Raw genomic sequence first — 15,572 nt, forward strand, 5'->3', positions numbered from 1 at the left:
GATTTCTCTGGCTCATCTATCCTGACGGTAACCAGCACGTCATCTTGCGACGCTGAGCAGAGGCCGAGAAACGCCCACCAACGTCCATGAGCATCAAAACCTCCATCCGAAATGTCACCCAGTGATTCCCAGAGTGTGGAACCGGTGCAAGATGGCCAGTCTGAAATTGCTGATGGGTCGGCTGCTCGAGACACCAGCATTCGCAGAGACTACGGTAACACCAACTCCAATACATTGAGAGAATAAGCCTGACAGGACAACAGGAACGCTCAGTAGTGTCCCTACTACAAGCGGCCATCGTCCACGAAGCGCCAATCGATCTGAAGATGGCCTAGAAACTCCTTCTGGTCTGGCACCCTTGTCACCGCAGTCTTCGAGGCCCCGAAAACCTGCGACTATAAGAAGGACATCTACACGGCGGCAGCTGCCCCACCGAGGCGAACAGTTCTCAGTCGACGACGATCCTTCCGAAGTAGAGGAATCTCGAGCGCCGCAAACCCCTTCTGCGCCGACGTTTCCTACCCCGAGTCGACAACACTCCACTATTCGCCGACGTACCCATGCCGCGGTTCCTCAACTTGCCCGCGTCGATTCTGCAGAAGAAGAGGCGGAGCAATTTTCTCAAGAGGATCTCGCCGATGCGCCTGTGGAAGAGGCCGTCGACGAAGCCGACGATGAAGCACAAGAAGACTCTGAAGAGCCAGATTTGAGTGATGCCGAGAGTTTCACACTTAGAGACCGGCAGCTGGCCATCAATGAGACACATCCCTTCGGTATCCGAATATGGAAACCTGCGTTATACAAGAAGAATAGATCGGTCGAGAAAGGAGCAGAAGAAGACATTCATTCCTCCCCGAGTGAGATCGTCAGCAACTGGCTCTGGGCCTTCAATTCCCTGTGGACACTTTTTTTCGGCTGGTGGCTAGCCGCCGCCGCCGCCCTGGCTTCACTAGTTTGCTTTCTATTTGCTTTTGACCCTAGTGCGGCGGCATATGGCAGAGTCTTCTGGGGTCTCGCTAGCTACCTGTTCTGGCCGTTTGGCAAGTTTGTCAAGCTCGAGCAAGATGAGAATTACGTGGATGAAGACGAAGGTGAAGGTCGAAGCATCAGCGAATATGAACGATGGCAGAGTGGGGACCTGGAATATGGGCGACTCATGTTTGGACCAAACCTCACTCACTCTGGCTCCATCGTCGGCCGACACCGAAACAGCATCGACTCGGCCAGCGAGAATGATAGTCTCCTCGCTAGGAGCGGGAGAATTGATCGAGACGACTCGGGCATACAGTTCAAAGGGAAACGACGGCTTTTTGGCCGTGGTCAGTGGACCTTGGGAAGGGTCATTTTTTTCGTCTTCTTCTACTTCAACGTCGCCCCTCTCATGCTGCTGGTTTCCATGATCTGTTGGTTCATGGTGTTCTGGATTCCTATGGGCCGCGTCACGCTCATTCTATTCTACCACTTGCGGAAAAGACCTCTCTCACTGACATTCCATCGCGACGTGTCAGCTGCTAGAAGCTCCACTAGACCGTCGTCCATCCTCCTCTGTACCTACCGGGCTGTTGGAATCAAATATTGGAAGTACACCGTCGATGGCACCAACATCTTCCTGATCAACTTCTTGGCTCTGGTGATCCTTGTCATCATCGATTATTTCATCCTCAAAGAAGCCCTGGGTCTGGACATCTGGCTCACCAGTCCAGCGCTGACGTTTACCCTGGCCCTGATCTCCATTATCCCATTGGCCTACTTTATCGGTCAAGCGGTAGCTTCTATATCTGCACAGTCATCGATGGGTATGGGGGCGGCAGTCAATGCCTTTTTCTCAACGATCGTCGAGGTGTACCTGTACTGCATCGCCCTGAACGAAGGCAAGGGGGCCCTCGTGGAGGGTAGCATTATTGGCAGCATCTTTGCGGGCATTCTTCTCTTGCCCGGGCTGTCAATGTGTTTCGGGGCGATCCGACGCAAAACACAACGATTCAATGTCAAGTCTGCAGGTGCAACTTCGACCATGCTGCTGTTCGCTGTGATCGCAGCTTTTGGGCCAACCTTGTTTTACAAAATCTACGGAAGCCATGAGATGATTTGCAAATCATGCACGGCGGCCGATCTGGACAATCCACGGGATTGCCGACAATGCTATTTCCGGCAGGTCCCAGCTGTCACGGACCAGTTCTTTGTCCAAGCCGTCCGACCGTATTGCTGGATCGCCGCTGGCTTCCTGTTCTCCTCCTACATCATTGGGCTGCTGTTCACTTTGCGAACGCATGCCGCCATTATCTGGAGCACCGAGGGGGACGAAAAGAGACCGCAACAAATCAATACTGCCGAGGTGAGCCCCATGGATACTCGGCACCACAGTGTGGTCAACTCGCAGCAGCTTCACAACCCGAATGGATCATATGTGCCCCGGTCCGCCATCAGAGACTCACAGTTGTACAAACGAATTCTCGGACAGTCTCTGCGGTCGGCAGGTCTCACTGGTGAAGCTGAGGGTGCTGCTGAACGAGAGCCTCCGGTGGGACCTAAGCCTGTGTCCCAGAATCACGGCGTCGACCAGCAGAACAAGAATGATTTGCCCCACGTTGTGCCACCCAAATCCAGCCACGGTTCGGAGACTCTCCAGAGTCCGGTTCTGCGCCCTGTTGTGCCAGGACTGTCCGAGGAAGATAACAACAACCTTGTTCGACAGGTCGCCGAGATGGCGGCTACCGCTGCGACAGTCGCGGCACGAGACGCGGTAAATCATCCTCGAGCTTCATCGTATCAGGCGACACATTCGTACAAAGCGGACACGGTGAAAAGCACCCGGCCCGCAGTCACACGCAGTAGTACTGCTGTGGACGAGGCCTTTGCCAATCCTACAACGGAGCAAGCAGTACAAGGCGAAAGTGCTGGGCATGATGCTCCCAACTGGTCACGAACCAAGTCGTCTGTCATCCTATTGACGGCAACCGTGGCGTACGCCTTAGTGGCGGAGATCCTTGTGGATACAGTTGACGTTGTGCTCAACTCGATAGAGATTGACGAGAAATTCCTAGGGATCACCCTGTTTGCGCTAGTCCCCAACACTACCGAGTTCCTCAACGCCATCTCTTTTGCAATGAATGGCAACATTGCGCTCAGCATGGAGATCGGGTCAGCCTACGCGCTGCAGGTCTGCTTGCTCCAGATTCCAGCCCTTGTTCTGTTCTCGGCGGTCCACGGACGATTCATCGACCCCAGCGACCTACTCGATCATACCTTCAGCCTCATCTTCCCACAATGGGATATGGTCACAGTCATCCTCTGCGTGTTTCTGTTAAGCTACATAGCCGGGGAAGGCAGGAGCAACTACTTCAAGGGCAGTATTCTGGTTTTGACCTATCTGGTGGTGATACTAGGTTTCTACTTTAGTGGGTTCACTACTCTGACGATCATGGGAGGAGATCCTAATGACACGCTGGCCGTCATGTCGAGCATGGCATGGGAACAAAGTCGACCAGGCACGAGCCAGCTGACCGGGATTCCAAACAGGAGAGAATTGTAGGGTCTCTGGTGAGGCTATATTGGTCTTTTACTCTCAAGTGCTGGCGTCTCGAGTGAGACCACCAGTGAGCGCTCAGAAACGTGACAGCGTCGCCATCTCGACCAAAGATAGAGCAGAGATGGCAAAGAGACGGCAGAGAGATGGACGTGGACGTCTCCCGGGACTCGGACAGCATGCTTTCGTCGGCGTACATCGTACTTTTTATTCTAATCAGCGCTTGGGCAAAGTGACGCTTGGGTTAGTTACATCTATTAATCGATGCATTCTTACACCATCATTAGGTGATGTAGAGCAACAGGACTGGACTCCGGGCACATGAGCGATCCCAGCATATACATGGTAGGTGTATAGTAAGTGTAAGTGCGGCGTAACCTGTAGGTAGTTTCCGTCCTCCGACCTCCAGTTCTGGTAGCGCAATGAGGTCTGATTTGAGGTACGTGCTAGTCTTGATGAGGCTAGTGGGAGGCGTTTAGAGCCTAGTCCCGCACGGTGGCACGTGCTCAGGTGAGCCTTGGCATCGGCTGCCTTGACCTCATGTTCATCCTGTATGTCAGGCCATCAGGCCATCAGATGAGCCAGCAAGTTCAGTTCCTCATCGCTTGTATCCATCCTGTGTCATCGTTGCGTGGCCTCATCGGAACATAAGACTTGACTCCTGTCCCCGGCGGGCAGCAATGACAACCGCCGACAGCCCTTCGTCATGCGTCTTACCGCCCTCCCTCCTCGACCTGCTATCGAACTCCATCATCCTCGACAACCTTGTGCACTACTTACCTCTATCCTCTATCTTTGCCCTAGCAAGGACGTCTTCTTACCTGCGGGACCTAATCTTCCACACGGCTAGCGTCTTTCGCTATATAGATTTGTCAAGATGTCGAGGAGCCTACGTCTCAACCAACCTGTTGACCAGGATAGACTCGGGCGGATTTCCCTGGCGTGCGCAACGAATGGACGAAAATCTCACCGAAGACGAATTCTACGCCGGGCCACTGCGCGGCGTATTGATGAAACTGGGTCGAATGAAGGTACTCCAAAGTGTGCAGACGTTGGTGCTCGATGAACTGGCTTCTGTCACTCATGATCTAATTAGCGACATTGTCCTTGACCCTGAATATCACGTGCGGCTACTCAGTATTCGGCGATGCCTTAACGTCAATCACTCGAAACTGCAGCAGTTGTTGCGCCACATATGCCGGCCTAGCAGGCCGGAAGGCACTCCCCGACTACAAGGCTTGTACGTATTCACGCCGCCAGCATCGCCCAATCAGCACGCCCTCGACTATGGGTTACCCGTTTCGGGCGCTACTCCTTCGCAAGGGACGCAGCTTGGAGCTGCCGTCGCACCCACCGACAGACTTGGTGCTGGCGGAATCGATCCTTGGTATGCACCCGCTGGGCAGGTCATCTACCCTGGGCATGGCCATCGAACTTCGTGGGAAGAAACTATGTTGGCATGCAAGGATATCATCAGCTTTGATGCCGTCCTCTGCACTCACATGCACGCCGACATGGCTCCCGTTCTGCATGTTGCGTCTCGAGATTACCTGGCAGAGAATAAGGCTGGGATTCCTCCGTTGGCCACCATTGCTCTCGGCCCCACAGGATGCGCAAGCTGCGGTCGCCAACCTCGCGGGGCACCGGTCTGGGGTGAAAGCGACCCGTCCGAATTCCCTCTACTATGGCCACCTCCGTCGAGCGGAAAGCTAATTGACGCCGTGCGTCCTCCACCTCGGAGAGGTGAAAATGGAGAGGTTCTTCCTCAGCGCCTCATCGTCTCGTGCACCTGGTGTCTTACCAACCGACACTGTGAGAGTTGTCACCGATGGTGGTGCGCCCACTGCTACAACCCGACACTATCCAAGAAACTTAGCGATCTCGAGAGGCTGCATCAAGCCGGACTATCGTACCTACCCTCTGGGGATGAGCTGAACGATGGAGCCACTAGCGGTGACCGTGGCGACCACATTAAGGTATTTAACCGCCTCTGCGTTCAACATTGTCTTGTCGACGAGTGGATGATCCGGGCTGGCGGTGATGGCATGTGAAGATAGATGTTTCCGTCGAGAGGATGAACGATCAACGGAGTGAACACAAACTTTGGAGAGTGCGAGACTCCTTTCAGCAACCAGAGATGGGTGCTCCTCCAATTCCTGCCCACACTGAAATAGTACTCGGCAGCCATCGCTCTCGACGCTGCCTTCCACATCTGTGCCTGCCCAATGTGCCTATCCTTCGCCCACCTTCTTCGTGTCCTGTGCCTGTTCATACAAGTGGCTGACGCTCACTCCGTTTCTTTCCACAGCAACAAATCAAGATCGTCCACGGCCAGGCGGCAGTGACGCGCGACTGTTTCGAATGTGGCCGCGTCTGCGGTCTTTGTTCGCCCCTGTCGACGCGGATTTGCAAGCGATGCAAGAGCAGATACTGCGTCTTACACAACACAGGCTGCGACGAGATAGTCGTACGTTGGAACTTTCCTTCTCGATTCGATTATCGCTCCTCCAGGCTCCTTGGAGATGTCTCGCTGACGGCACTTTTTATGTCTAGTGCGACTGGTGCATGTTCCGGGGTGGAAGGAGGACACAAGAACTATATTAGCCATGATATCCTGCTGTTCTTGACGCACCTCAAGCTTCCCTGGAACTGCACAACCTATTACTGCGACAAGATGGGATGGCGGCATAAGTCGAATGCAAACCGTTTGGGCAGGATGGGATGGCGGCATAACTCGAATGCAAATTGTTCGGGCAGCACAAGACTCACGACACGTTCATGTTGAACACTCGTTGCAAAAGGATCGCCTTCGCCAGCTCTTCTTACGGCCTAGACCGCCATATTCTACCGGATGGGAAGGAAGTTCGAACTATCTCTCCTCTCAACCAGAACCTTTTCTTCAGTGGCACGGCGTGGTCGAACCATGAGACCACCGTCTCCAACGTGATATTGATACCAGCCGCCAGTAAGATTCAGCAACATACTTCTCCACTCTGAAGTACTCACTCAACTCAACTCGACTAAATTCAAACTACGAAACCGGCACTCCTGAACTGGGGCTGGTCGCAGTCGTCAGGCTCACGGACCGGGATTCCAGACTTTCGCTATTTTCCACCCTGATGGCCCTTCCACTCCTAAAGCACGCGAGCAAGTCAAGTCAGGCTTGGGCGAATTTTGCGTCTAAGAGAGCCCCATGGTTTCGTGGTGGACGTGGTGTCGATTCCATAAATATAGGTTTAAATCCTTCCGAATGAATATTCTACCGAATGGAGAAACCTACCTTCTTTACTCAGGCTGACCCTTTAGCTCTGCGCCTCTATCTCCATCGCCATCGCCATCGCCATCTGTGTCTGTGTCTCTGTCTCTGTCTGTGTCTGTGTCTGTGTCTGTGTCTGTGTCTGTGTCTGTGTCTGTGTCTGTGTCTGTGTCTGTGTCTGTGTCTGTGTCCTCGAAATCCACCTTTCCTATGTGACCAAGCCTCCTTTTCATTCCTTCCTTCCTTCCTTCTCAGAGCTCGTGGTCTTGGAAAAACTGCGGAAGTTTGGGAACATACATTCCTCCGGGGGAGGGCAACAGATGCGAGACAAGATTCAAAGAACCCATAGGATCCATAGGCCCCCGATTGTACACAACGCTCCGGGGAAACTTTTGGTAGCATTGTCCTGCATACATGTACCTACTCCCAGGCTTCGTTATCATCTAAGCGGCACGCCGGTTAATTCATGCTCATCCCAAGTCGTTTCTCCCATCGCTTCTTGCCCGGCTGTTGTTCGTTTCCTGCTGCGCCAATCTTGATCTCATGTATGTAAACAGTAAACTCGACTTGACCGCCCACCAACAGAATAAGGCTACTCATTCCTTCAGGGTGCCTACCAAAACTCATTCATCATTCATCCACTTTCTGATTACCCTCCCAGCCAGCAAGATCGCCACTCCTCATAACGTCCTCACTGCTTCTTTTTAGTCGTGGAAGAACCTAGATCCATCAGATCAATCAGTCCAACCCCGACCTTTTCCGTTTCAGCCCAGTTGTGCTGACGTTTCCAGAATCGATCTGTGGGGTTGGAAGACGACAGACTATCCCGTCGCGCATCATCTTCCAGAGTCTCCCGAGTAATCTCCGTAAACGCCTGGGCCCCGGACTCGTCCTGTAGTGGGCTGTTGGGGCCCGTGGTGATAGGCTTGATAACATCTGCCAGGCCGGCTTCTTCGAGGAACTTCTTGCGGACCATGAATCGCTCACTACGCTCCTTTCGCATCGCCGCACTATCGAGCTTACCGATCGCCGAGCGCACAAGGAGCCGAACGACAAGGAAAATATGCTCACTGAGAAAGACACTCAGAAGTAGGGCCGCGAGTTTGATAGTGTGCGGCTTGCCATCTGGTCCGTTGCCTCCGCTGAACATGTACACGAGTGCGGCAGTCGTAATGCTGCCGAGCCATGCGAGAAACTCCAGGCTGTCAAGCCACGGGCCAATACTATCAGCTCGAGTAGGAGTGGGCCGTCGACACTCGACGGTGAGTTTGAAGGTATCGCCGCGCAGCTCGACCCAATTGTTGAAGAAGTACGACACGGGCGTGAGAGGCCAGATCACCGAGAATAACGACAAATAGCCGAACTGTATACACATTTCCCGGAGATCAGAGGTGACATCGTAGTCGGGTAGAGCAGCTTCTTCGCGGACTCGCGTGAGGAACTCCTTTTCCTCCGGCGGATCGTTTGCCGACACAGATGGAGCTGCACCACCATTTTTTTCGGCTCGAGAGGACTGCATCTCCTTGTATTTCTTAGTCCCTTTCTGCGTAACGATAGGTAGCACCGTCTCCATGGCAAAGTTGACGATCTGTGCAGTCACCGCAAAATAGATCATCTGGTTTCGCAATCGATTGGGGTCGATAGTGAAAGAGGCGGCAGAGGGCGTCTGCAGTTGTTTCTCGTTCTCCGCAAACGGCTTGACCGTCAAGCTGAAAATGTCGAGGTATGGTACTAGGAGGGAGGCGAATGGGACATAGACAAAGGATGTCAGGAAGATTGCTGTGTAGGAGGTGATGAAGTTGATCACAAAAACTTTGGAGATCATAGCCCTGTCATGTGCCTCGTGAGTCTCATAATTTTCATAGAAAGTGAGCTTTTCAGCAAACTGGGTCAGGTAATTGCTGATTGCGGGGACCGCCAGAGTAAGAATGATGGTAGGCGTGAAGACGAGGACCGACTTGAGCGGGCCATCATACACTTCCGAAAGGAAGATCTCGATCGCGTAGCATGTGCAGATGACAGTCCCAAGAGCTATAACGCAGAGCAAGGCCAGCGGGATTTGAAGCAGCTGCCTTAATAGCCGCTTTTTGGCTGGGAAATATGCCACCTTTTCGCCGGTGATATGATCGGTAGTGATTTTCTCGGGCACGAATTCTCTCCTCTTGGCTTGGATGGCTGAGACATGCTTGACACCCCACCGGATTGCCAACTCTTGCTCTTGACGCTTCCAGTATTCAACAAATACTACACACCACAGTCCATTGACAACAGCGTAGATGGCGGAAAAGTTGCCCAGCAACACCCAGCAGGAAAACCCGAATGCTGCGGGGAAGATCAAGAAAGAGAAATAGGTTTGGAGGAAGGCGTAGTAATATGCAATCTGCAAGTGTCAGTCCAGGACAAATTGAAGATTTTAAGGAGTGTGATGGCCGACCTTTTCGCCCACGGTGTTCCTGATCTCGTCGAGGTCTTCGGGGTTTAGGAATGTCTTGCGGGAGAATTCTGTCAACCATTTCTTGTTCTGGGCATGATCATGCAAGGGAAAGACAGCCTCGACGTTGTCCCATTCACCATGTTTGGGTGTGATTCCAGCTCCTCCTTCTTCGCGGGGAAAACATATCATATGATGCACGTGTCGGTGTCGTTCAGCATCAGTCAGGGGCTCGGAACTGAGAGTCTGACCAGGGTCACCGCTCGGCTGGATCTGGCGGATGCCGTAGAGCCAGTCTTTAATCCGTGACCTGTACACGACATTCGAAAAGATCTTCTCGTCAGAAATCCTCACAAAGACGAGGAGGGATGTTTCGTCGCCTCGGCGGACCTCGGTGGTCAGCCCAGTTTCGGTGAGGGTACGGATGAGCTTTTGGAATTGAGCTGTTGCAGCCGCCTTATCTACTCAATATCAGCAGGTGAATGGACTGAAATCATAGGCAAGATCGGTACCACCTTTTGGCACTCGATAGATAATGACATAGTCAACATCGTAATTGGTCTGTAACACTTTCGATGCCATGTTGACGGTCCAGAGAAAAGGAGTACAGCGAGAGTACGGGTCAAGCTGAAAGTAATGAAGAGCCAGCCCACCAGCGGTAGGTCGGGAAGGAAAGGTGGTCGACAGCAGATATTGGTTTGCTTTCACCAGAAGCTCGACCTGAAACTTGGAACAGTGTGAAGACGATATGATGCACACGCAGCCCAGATAGAAAGCTCGACGTCATAGCAGCAGGTGGGACCAACAGGACATTAGCAATTATTTAGTCCTAATATAGCTAGCTCCGGATGTATCTAGCTCGCTTAGTCCTCGCAAATTGGTACCAGTCTGGGTCATATTAGTGGCTTTGCTGGAACGACCAATCCAATCAGTGTGGTAAATATGCTGCTAGGTATATAGAACTTGTCCCGACATCGACCCCCTCAAGCCTCGGTAGTCTCCCGTCGGCCTAAGGGCATGCGAGCGCTCTTCGCTTTGAACTCCATATCATCCCCGTCTCTCCCATCTTCCTTTGCAGAACCACTCTCTACGGACGGCTGTGGGTTGTCTCAACAGTTCTCTGCATCATCAGAACAGTGTCTACCATGGCAAACAAGCCCGAGCCCGAGCAATGGAACCGACCTTACGTCGAACCAGATCCCAACAACTACTCTGCTTACCAACGAGAGATCTATGCATCCCTCCGGGCTCCCGTCTTCTCGACCAAACCAGCTGAGTGGGAAAAACTGGCCCGCTCCAAAGTTCCCGCAGCGAATTTCGGGTATGTCTATGGTTCAGCGAGCAGTGGTCAGACCCATGCCGCCAACATCGCAGCTTTCGACCGCTACCGTCTTCGCCCACATATGTTAGTCAACGCGACCCGACGAGACCTGAGTGTCGAGCTATTCGGTGCCAGATACCCGAGTCCGCTGCTTGTCGCCCCTGTTGGTGTGCAAAACATCATGCACCGCGATGCTGAGGAAGCCACAGCCAGAGCATGTCGCAAACTGAGCGTGCCGATGATCCTATCGTCTGCCGCCACTCGTACAATCGAGCAAGTTGCTCAAGCGAATACTGACGGCGACCGTTGGTATCAGTTGTACTGGCCCAGGCCTCAGTGGGAAGATGTGACGGTCAGCTTGTTGAACCGGGCAAAGTCCAACGGGTACAAGGTCCTGGTCGTGACTCTGGACACTTTCAACCTCGCCTGGAGACCCACAGATCTCGACAACTCCTACTTGCCCTTCCTCTGGGGCGATGGTTGCCAAATAGGGCATTCTGACCCAGTATTTAACCGGAGATATGAGGAAATCCAGAAAAGTGATCCAAGGAGCAGTGGCGAGAAATTGGCAGAGCTCTGGTCAATGTTGAAGAGGCCTGGCTCAATATACGGTGCGGCCCGAGTCCTGATGAATGTACATGTTTTGCAAAGGTCCAGGGCATGGCTGGACACCATGAACTCGGGCACGTATCGTGAGTGGCAGCACCTGGAAATTCTCAAGAAGCTGTGGGACGGCCCCATTGTTCTCAAAGGGATCCAGACTGTGGAGGACGCTCACAGAGCCATTGATTATGGCATGCATGGCATCATTGTTTCAAATCATGGCGGCCGACAATGCGACGGTGCCATCGCATCACTTGATGCCCTGGCCGAGATCGCCGCAGATGAACGGGTCCAAAAATCGAAACTGACTCTCATCTTCGACAGTGGCATCCGTAGTGGCAGTGACGTGCTGAAGGCGCTGGCACTAGGCGCCAAAGCCGTCTGTATAGGTCGACCATACATGTACGGGCTTGCCATTCGTGGACAGGAAGGGGTTGAACATGTCCTCCGGTGCCTGCTGGCCGATACGGACAATATGCTGGGGAATCTGGGCAAAAGGAGCATAAAAGACCTCAACAGGTATGATCTGCAGATTCGTCGAGAGACTAAGCTGTAGTTTAGATAGCAATAGTTGGTCCGTCGCCATGATCATCTCTGTCATTGTTGGCTTGAGGGTGAACTCCAGTCCTTCAATGCCACAGCCATCCTGTCGGTGCTTCTCCTTGTCTTGTCCATTTCTTTGACAAACATGGCCCACGAAGTCATTGTTTCCTTGATGCGATTCTCTGACCGGGTGTCTTGTAGTCTCATACAATGTTGTGTCAACAAAGAAAGCGTTGTTCACAGACAATGATATCACACGTCGGTGCCGCTTCTTTATATATCACGATGGATTGCAATATCCTCCTTGGAGGGAGGGACTTTTGCAACGAGCCTCAACAAATCTCTCCTGCGCAAACTAGATTGTGTTCTGGTCAACATCGCGCCCACCGCAGCTTCGATATTCACGGAAGACGCCTAAGACAATGGCGAAGCTGTCACTTTACGACGGATCGTCGGGAGAAGAAAGCAAACGTGAGTCTGCTTGCGGGTTGACTGTTGCGATTGTCGATCTTTCGGGCACGACCAGAAACTGGTTCCATCTCTCCTCAACTTCCGACCATTGGCGCTTGAAATTCTGGGTTAAGAATCTAGCAGTCTTGGAGTCAATCAAGTTCCGAGGCACACTGATGCGTCAATTTCAGGAGGAATGTGAGCAGCAGGCCAGCAACGACCAAGATGCAAACAAAGACCTTCCACTGCTGCCATCGACCGAACACATCCGAACGGAGGCAGAGAAGTTGCTGACCGAGTTTGCTGCCAATCCAGTTCCCGACCTTGCAAGCTTGTGCGCAGGTCGCCACGCAAGTAGTGAGTAACTAGCGAAGCTAACAGTGCAGGAGCAATTGGCAATTGGGAACACGCTGTCGGGATCTAGAGTTGCATACATACATGTTTCATAGCTAGAGAATTGACAGGATCGTATCAAGTGCAAGTTCATATACAGAGAGTTCACTGTTCAGGCTGGCACGCCAGGGGGGAAAAGCAGTTCAAATGACATCATTTCCGACGCGGTCAAAGTCGCGTTGGCGTTGCGGTTTCGCGTTTGTCGTCGAGGCACTTCCGACACGATCGCCAACACCAACCCAACTCAACTCGTTGACCGTTGTGGCGCCACCACGTTCCTATATGAGGGATCCCGCAATGGCGCCTTCTGCAGTTGAAATAGACAGCGTCTCGCCTCCTAGCGACTCTACGAACTTTCTCAAAGAAAACGCCAAAGCCGTGCAAAAGGAATCACTAAATACCTCTTCCACCATGACCAAAGCATCCCCCATCGAAACGAATGCGCGAACTCCCTCATCCAAGGGGACGCATCACGAAGAATATCAATACCTCGACTTGATCCGTGACATCTTGGAACGCGGGGAGCATCGCCCTGACCGAACCGGCACAGGCACCTTGTCTCTGTTCGGCCCTCCTCAACTAAGATTCAGCCTTTCCAAGCCGGACCCCTCCTCTGACACCACTGAGCGAATCCCCGTCCTACCTCTTCTAACTACGAAGCGCGTCTTTCTGCGCGCCGTGACCACCGAACTGCTGTGGTTCGTGGCCGGCTGTACCACGTCCAAGCCACTCTCGGAAGCCGGGATTCATATCTGGGATGGCAACGGCTCGAGACAGTTCCTTGACAATCTCGGATTTACTGAGCGCGAAGAGGGAGACCTGGGCCCCGTCTACGGCTTCCAATGGCGACACTTCGGAGCCGAATACCAGGATTGTCATGCAGACTACAACGGCAAGGGAGTGGACCAGATCAAAGAGGTGGTGCGGAAGTTGAAACATAATCCCTACGATCGGCGAATCATCCTCAGTGCATGGAACGTTGCCGACCTGTCCAAGATGGCGCTGCCACCGTGCCATATGTTTGCCCAATTTTACGTCAGCTATCCTGACGCTCCCAGAGGCGAAGCGGCCGTCCAGCAGCAGGTCAACGGCTCCGAGAATGCGGACAAGCCAAGGCCAAAGGGACATTTATCATGTCTGCTGTACCAAAGGTCCTGCGATATGGGGCTGGGCGTCCCCTTTAACATCGCCTCCTATGCGCTTCTGACGCATATGTTGGCCTATGCCTGCGACCTTGTCCCGGGCGAGTTGATCCATACCATGGGCGACGCGCATGTATATCTTGATCACATCGACGCCCTCAAGGAGCAGTTACTTCGAGAGCCGCGAGAGTTCCCCACCTTGAACATCAAGCGCAACGACCGCGGAAGTGGCGAGATGGACGGCTGGAAGGTCGAAGAGCTGGAAGTCGTTGGGTATAAACCACATGGCGGAATCAAGATGAAGATGAGCGTATGATGTATGATATCAATATATGCAGTATGTTTGCCATGTCCGAGTACGCGAGGCGCACCGGCAAGGAGGCGTTTGGGACTGAACGTATTGTCTTCGTCTCGAATCATTAGACGCCCTGCATGGCGTCTTTGTAAAGCAGATCTTTGAGAAGATATCCACGATTAAGATTTAGATACGGTCGTATCTGTCATCTGTCCAGATACTAGCAAATCATGACTACACGCTGTGATTCAAGGCTGATGCGCAGAAAATCCGTACCGGACCCAAATCCAATCCAACTACGCCGTCGCTGTGCATTACATTTCCACCTTAGTCCTTCCACTTCACCCATTAACGACGCACCCGGCGCTTCGTGGTTAGAAGAGGTAGGACGGGGATGATTTCGTTTGCTTTTCAATGCGCCATCACCCAGTATACTGTCCATCTGATGTTCGATCATGACAGCTCTTTAGGACCAACACTTCTCTGAGATCATGACGGCTCTTTAGGCCCAACGCCTCTCAGAAGGACGACGGTATTTCCACTGATCAAGGCCTTGCCGACCTTTTCGGAAAACTCCAACAGGCGACCCCCTTCGACGTGATAGACGCGCAGGCGCTGATCTTCGTCCTCGACGCGATTGTTCACATTGGCGACTTGTAGGCGCCGGGCGGCGTCGTCGAGCAGGCGGCCGACACTCCAGTCCTGGGAGAAGAACAGATCGGCCTTGGGGAATCTGCTGGTGGTGGTGGCGGCCTCGGCCTCGACGTGCAAATAGACGCGCTTGGCCGGGTCGAGCTTGTCGTCGCCCTTTGCGCTCTTCTTCAGCGCGTTCAGCGCGGCGACCTGCGCGGCGCGACTGGACGGCTTGGGCTTCGCCACCAGCGTGGTTTCCTGCTGCACCTTGTTGCCCCAGGCCTTCAGCCTGCCGAACCCGAGGCGTAGTTTCTCCTTGTTGCTCTGCAGCGCGATGTCGAGCGGCCTGGCACCTAGTGGCACGAGCTTGGCGCAATCGTGGTCCTCGCGCATGCGGTGTTTCAGGCAATACGTCCGATTGCACTGTGGGCAGTGCACGCCGGGGTTCTGGAGCGTGTGCACAAACGTCTTGCAGCTCGGGTTGCTGCACTGCGCGGTGTTGGCGTGCGTGGGGCGACCACCACTGGTGTCAGACGTGGTGGTGGTAGACGTCGAAGACGGTCTTCCCACGCTATTCCGCCGTCTGTTTCTCGCCCACTCGCCGGCCCGTGGGCATTTGTGTGCCGTTTCGCTTCGGTGGTCGAGGCAGTACGTGTGGTGGCACGAGTCGCATCGGAACGGTAGGAAATCCAGCTGGTGGCAGTAGGGGAACTCGCAGTGTGCGCCGATCGCTTCGACGTCTTGGTCTCGCTCTGGGTCTACCTTCATGGCTGTGTACGATGGTTCGGACGGTAGTGGAGGAGTGGGAGTGGAAGTGGGAGTCGACATGATGGGCGCGGTGTCTGAGGGAGTTCAAGTTCGTATATAAACCAGCGCCTTACGATGTGAATGGCTCAGCTAGTACTGACTAATACAGCTGTGCTCGGTATACAGGCAGCAAAGCATGCATGCCGCCACTAACACCAGGCTGGCCAGGAGT

General features: G+C 53.4%; 7 protein-coding genes across 7 annotated transcripts; 5 read left to right on the plus strand and 2 right to left on the minus strand.

The window, feature by feature from the left end:
* Positions 1-111: 111 nt before the first annotated feature.
* A1O3_01366 (Ca2+:H+ antiporter) lies at positions 112-3,532 on the plus strand (the record flags this gene model as incomplete). The annotated part of the gene is made up of 2 exons (XM_007731512.1): positions 112-214; positions 264-3,532. The coding sequence occupies 2 exons, from the start codon at positions 112-114 to the stop codon at positions 3,530-3,532; spliced, it is 3,372 nt and encodes a 1,123-aa protein (XP_007729702.1).
* Positions 3,533-4,206: 674 nt separating this feature from the next.
* Positions 4,207-5,577, plus strand: A1O3_01367 (uncharacterized protein; the record flags this gene model as incomplete). Its single annotated transcript, XM_007731513.1, has 1 exon — positions 4,207-5,577. The coding sequence occupies one exon, from the start codon at positions 4,207-4,209 to the stop codon at positions 5,575-5,577; it is 1,371 nt and encodes a 456-aa protein (XP_007729703.1).
* A 1,896-nt stretch (positions 5,578-7,473) lies between these two features.
* Positions 7,474-9,795, minus strand: A1O3_01368 (uncharacterized protein; the record flags this gene model as incomplete). The annotated part of the gene is made up of 3 exons (XM_007731514.1): positions 7,474-9,162; positions 9,217-9,677; positions 9,729-9,795. The coding sequence occupies 3 exons, from the start codon at positions 9,793-9,795 to the stop codon at positions 7,474-7,476; spliced, it is 2,217 nt and encodes a 738-aa protein (XP_007729704.1).
* A 563-nt stretch (positions 9,796-10,358) lies between these two features.
* A1O3_01369 (uncharacterized protein) lies at positions 10,359-11,693 on the plus strand (the record flags this gene model as incomplete). The annotated part of the gene is made up of 1 exon (XM_007731515.1): positions 10,359-11,693. One exon carries the CDS (start codon positions 10,359-10,361, stop codon positions 11,691-11,693), a length of 1,335 nt encoding a protein of 444 aa, XP_007729705.1.
* A 409-nt stretch (positions 11,694-12,102) lies between these two features.
* Positions 12,103-12,495, plus strand: A1O3_01370 (uncharacterized protein; the record flags this gene model as incomplete). Its single annotated transcript, XM_007731516.1, has 1 exon — positions 12,103-12,495. One exon carries the CDS (start codon positions 12,103-12,105, stop codon positions 12,493-12,495), a length of 393 nt encoding a protein of 130 aa, XP_007729706.1.
* Positions 12,496-12,820: 325 nt separating this feature from the next.
* On the plus strand, positions 12,821-13,981 carry A1O3_01371 (thymidylate synthase; the record flags this gene model as incomplete). Its single annotated transcript, XM_007731517.1, has 1 exon — positions 12,821-13,981. One exon carries the CDS (start codon positions 12,821-12,823, stop codon positions 13,979-13,981), a length of 1,161 nt encoding a protein of 386 aa, XP_007729707.1.
* Positions 13,982-14,449: 468 nt separating this feature from the next.
* Positions 14,450-15,421, minus strand: A1O3_01372 (uncharacterized protein; the record flags this gene model as incomplete). Its single annotated transcript, XM_007731518.1, has 1 exon — positions 14,450-15,421. One exon carries the CDS (start codon positions 15,419-15,421, stop codon positions 14,450-14,452), a length of 972 nt encoding a protein of 323 aa, XP_007729708.1.
* Between the last annotated feature and the right edge of the window lie 151 nt (positions 15,422-15,572).

The sequence above is a fragment of the Capronia epimyces genome, assembly GCF_000585565.1.
Source record: "Capronia epimyces CBS 606.96 chromosome Unknown aczIQ-supercont1.1, whole genome shotgun sequence".
In the NCBI taxonomy this organism is placed as follows: domain Eukaryota; kingdom Fungi; phylum Ascomycota; class Eurotiomycetes; order Chaetothyriales; family Herpotrichiellaceae; genus Capronia; species Capronia epimyces.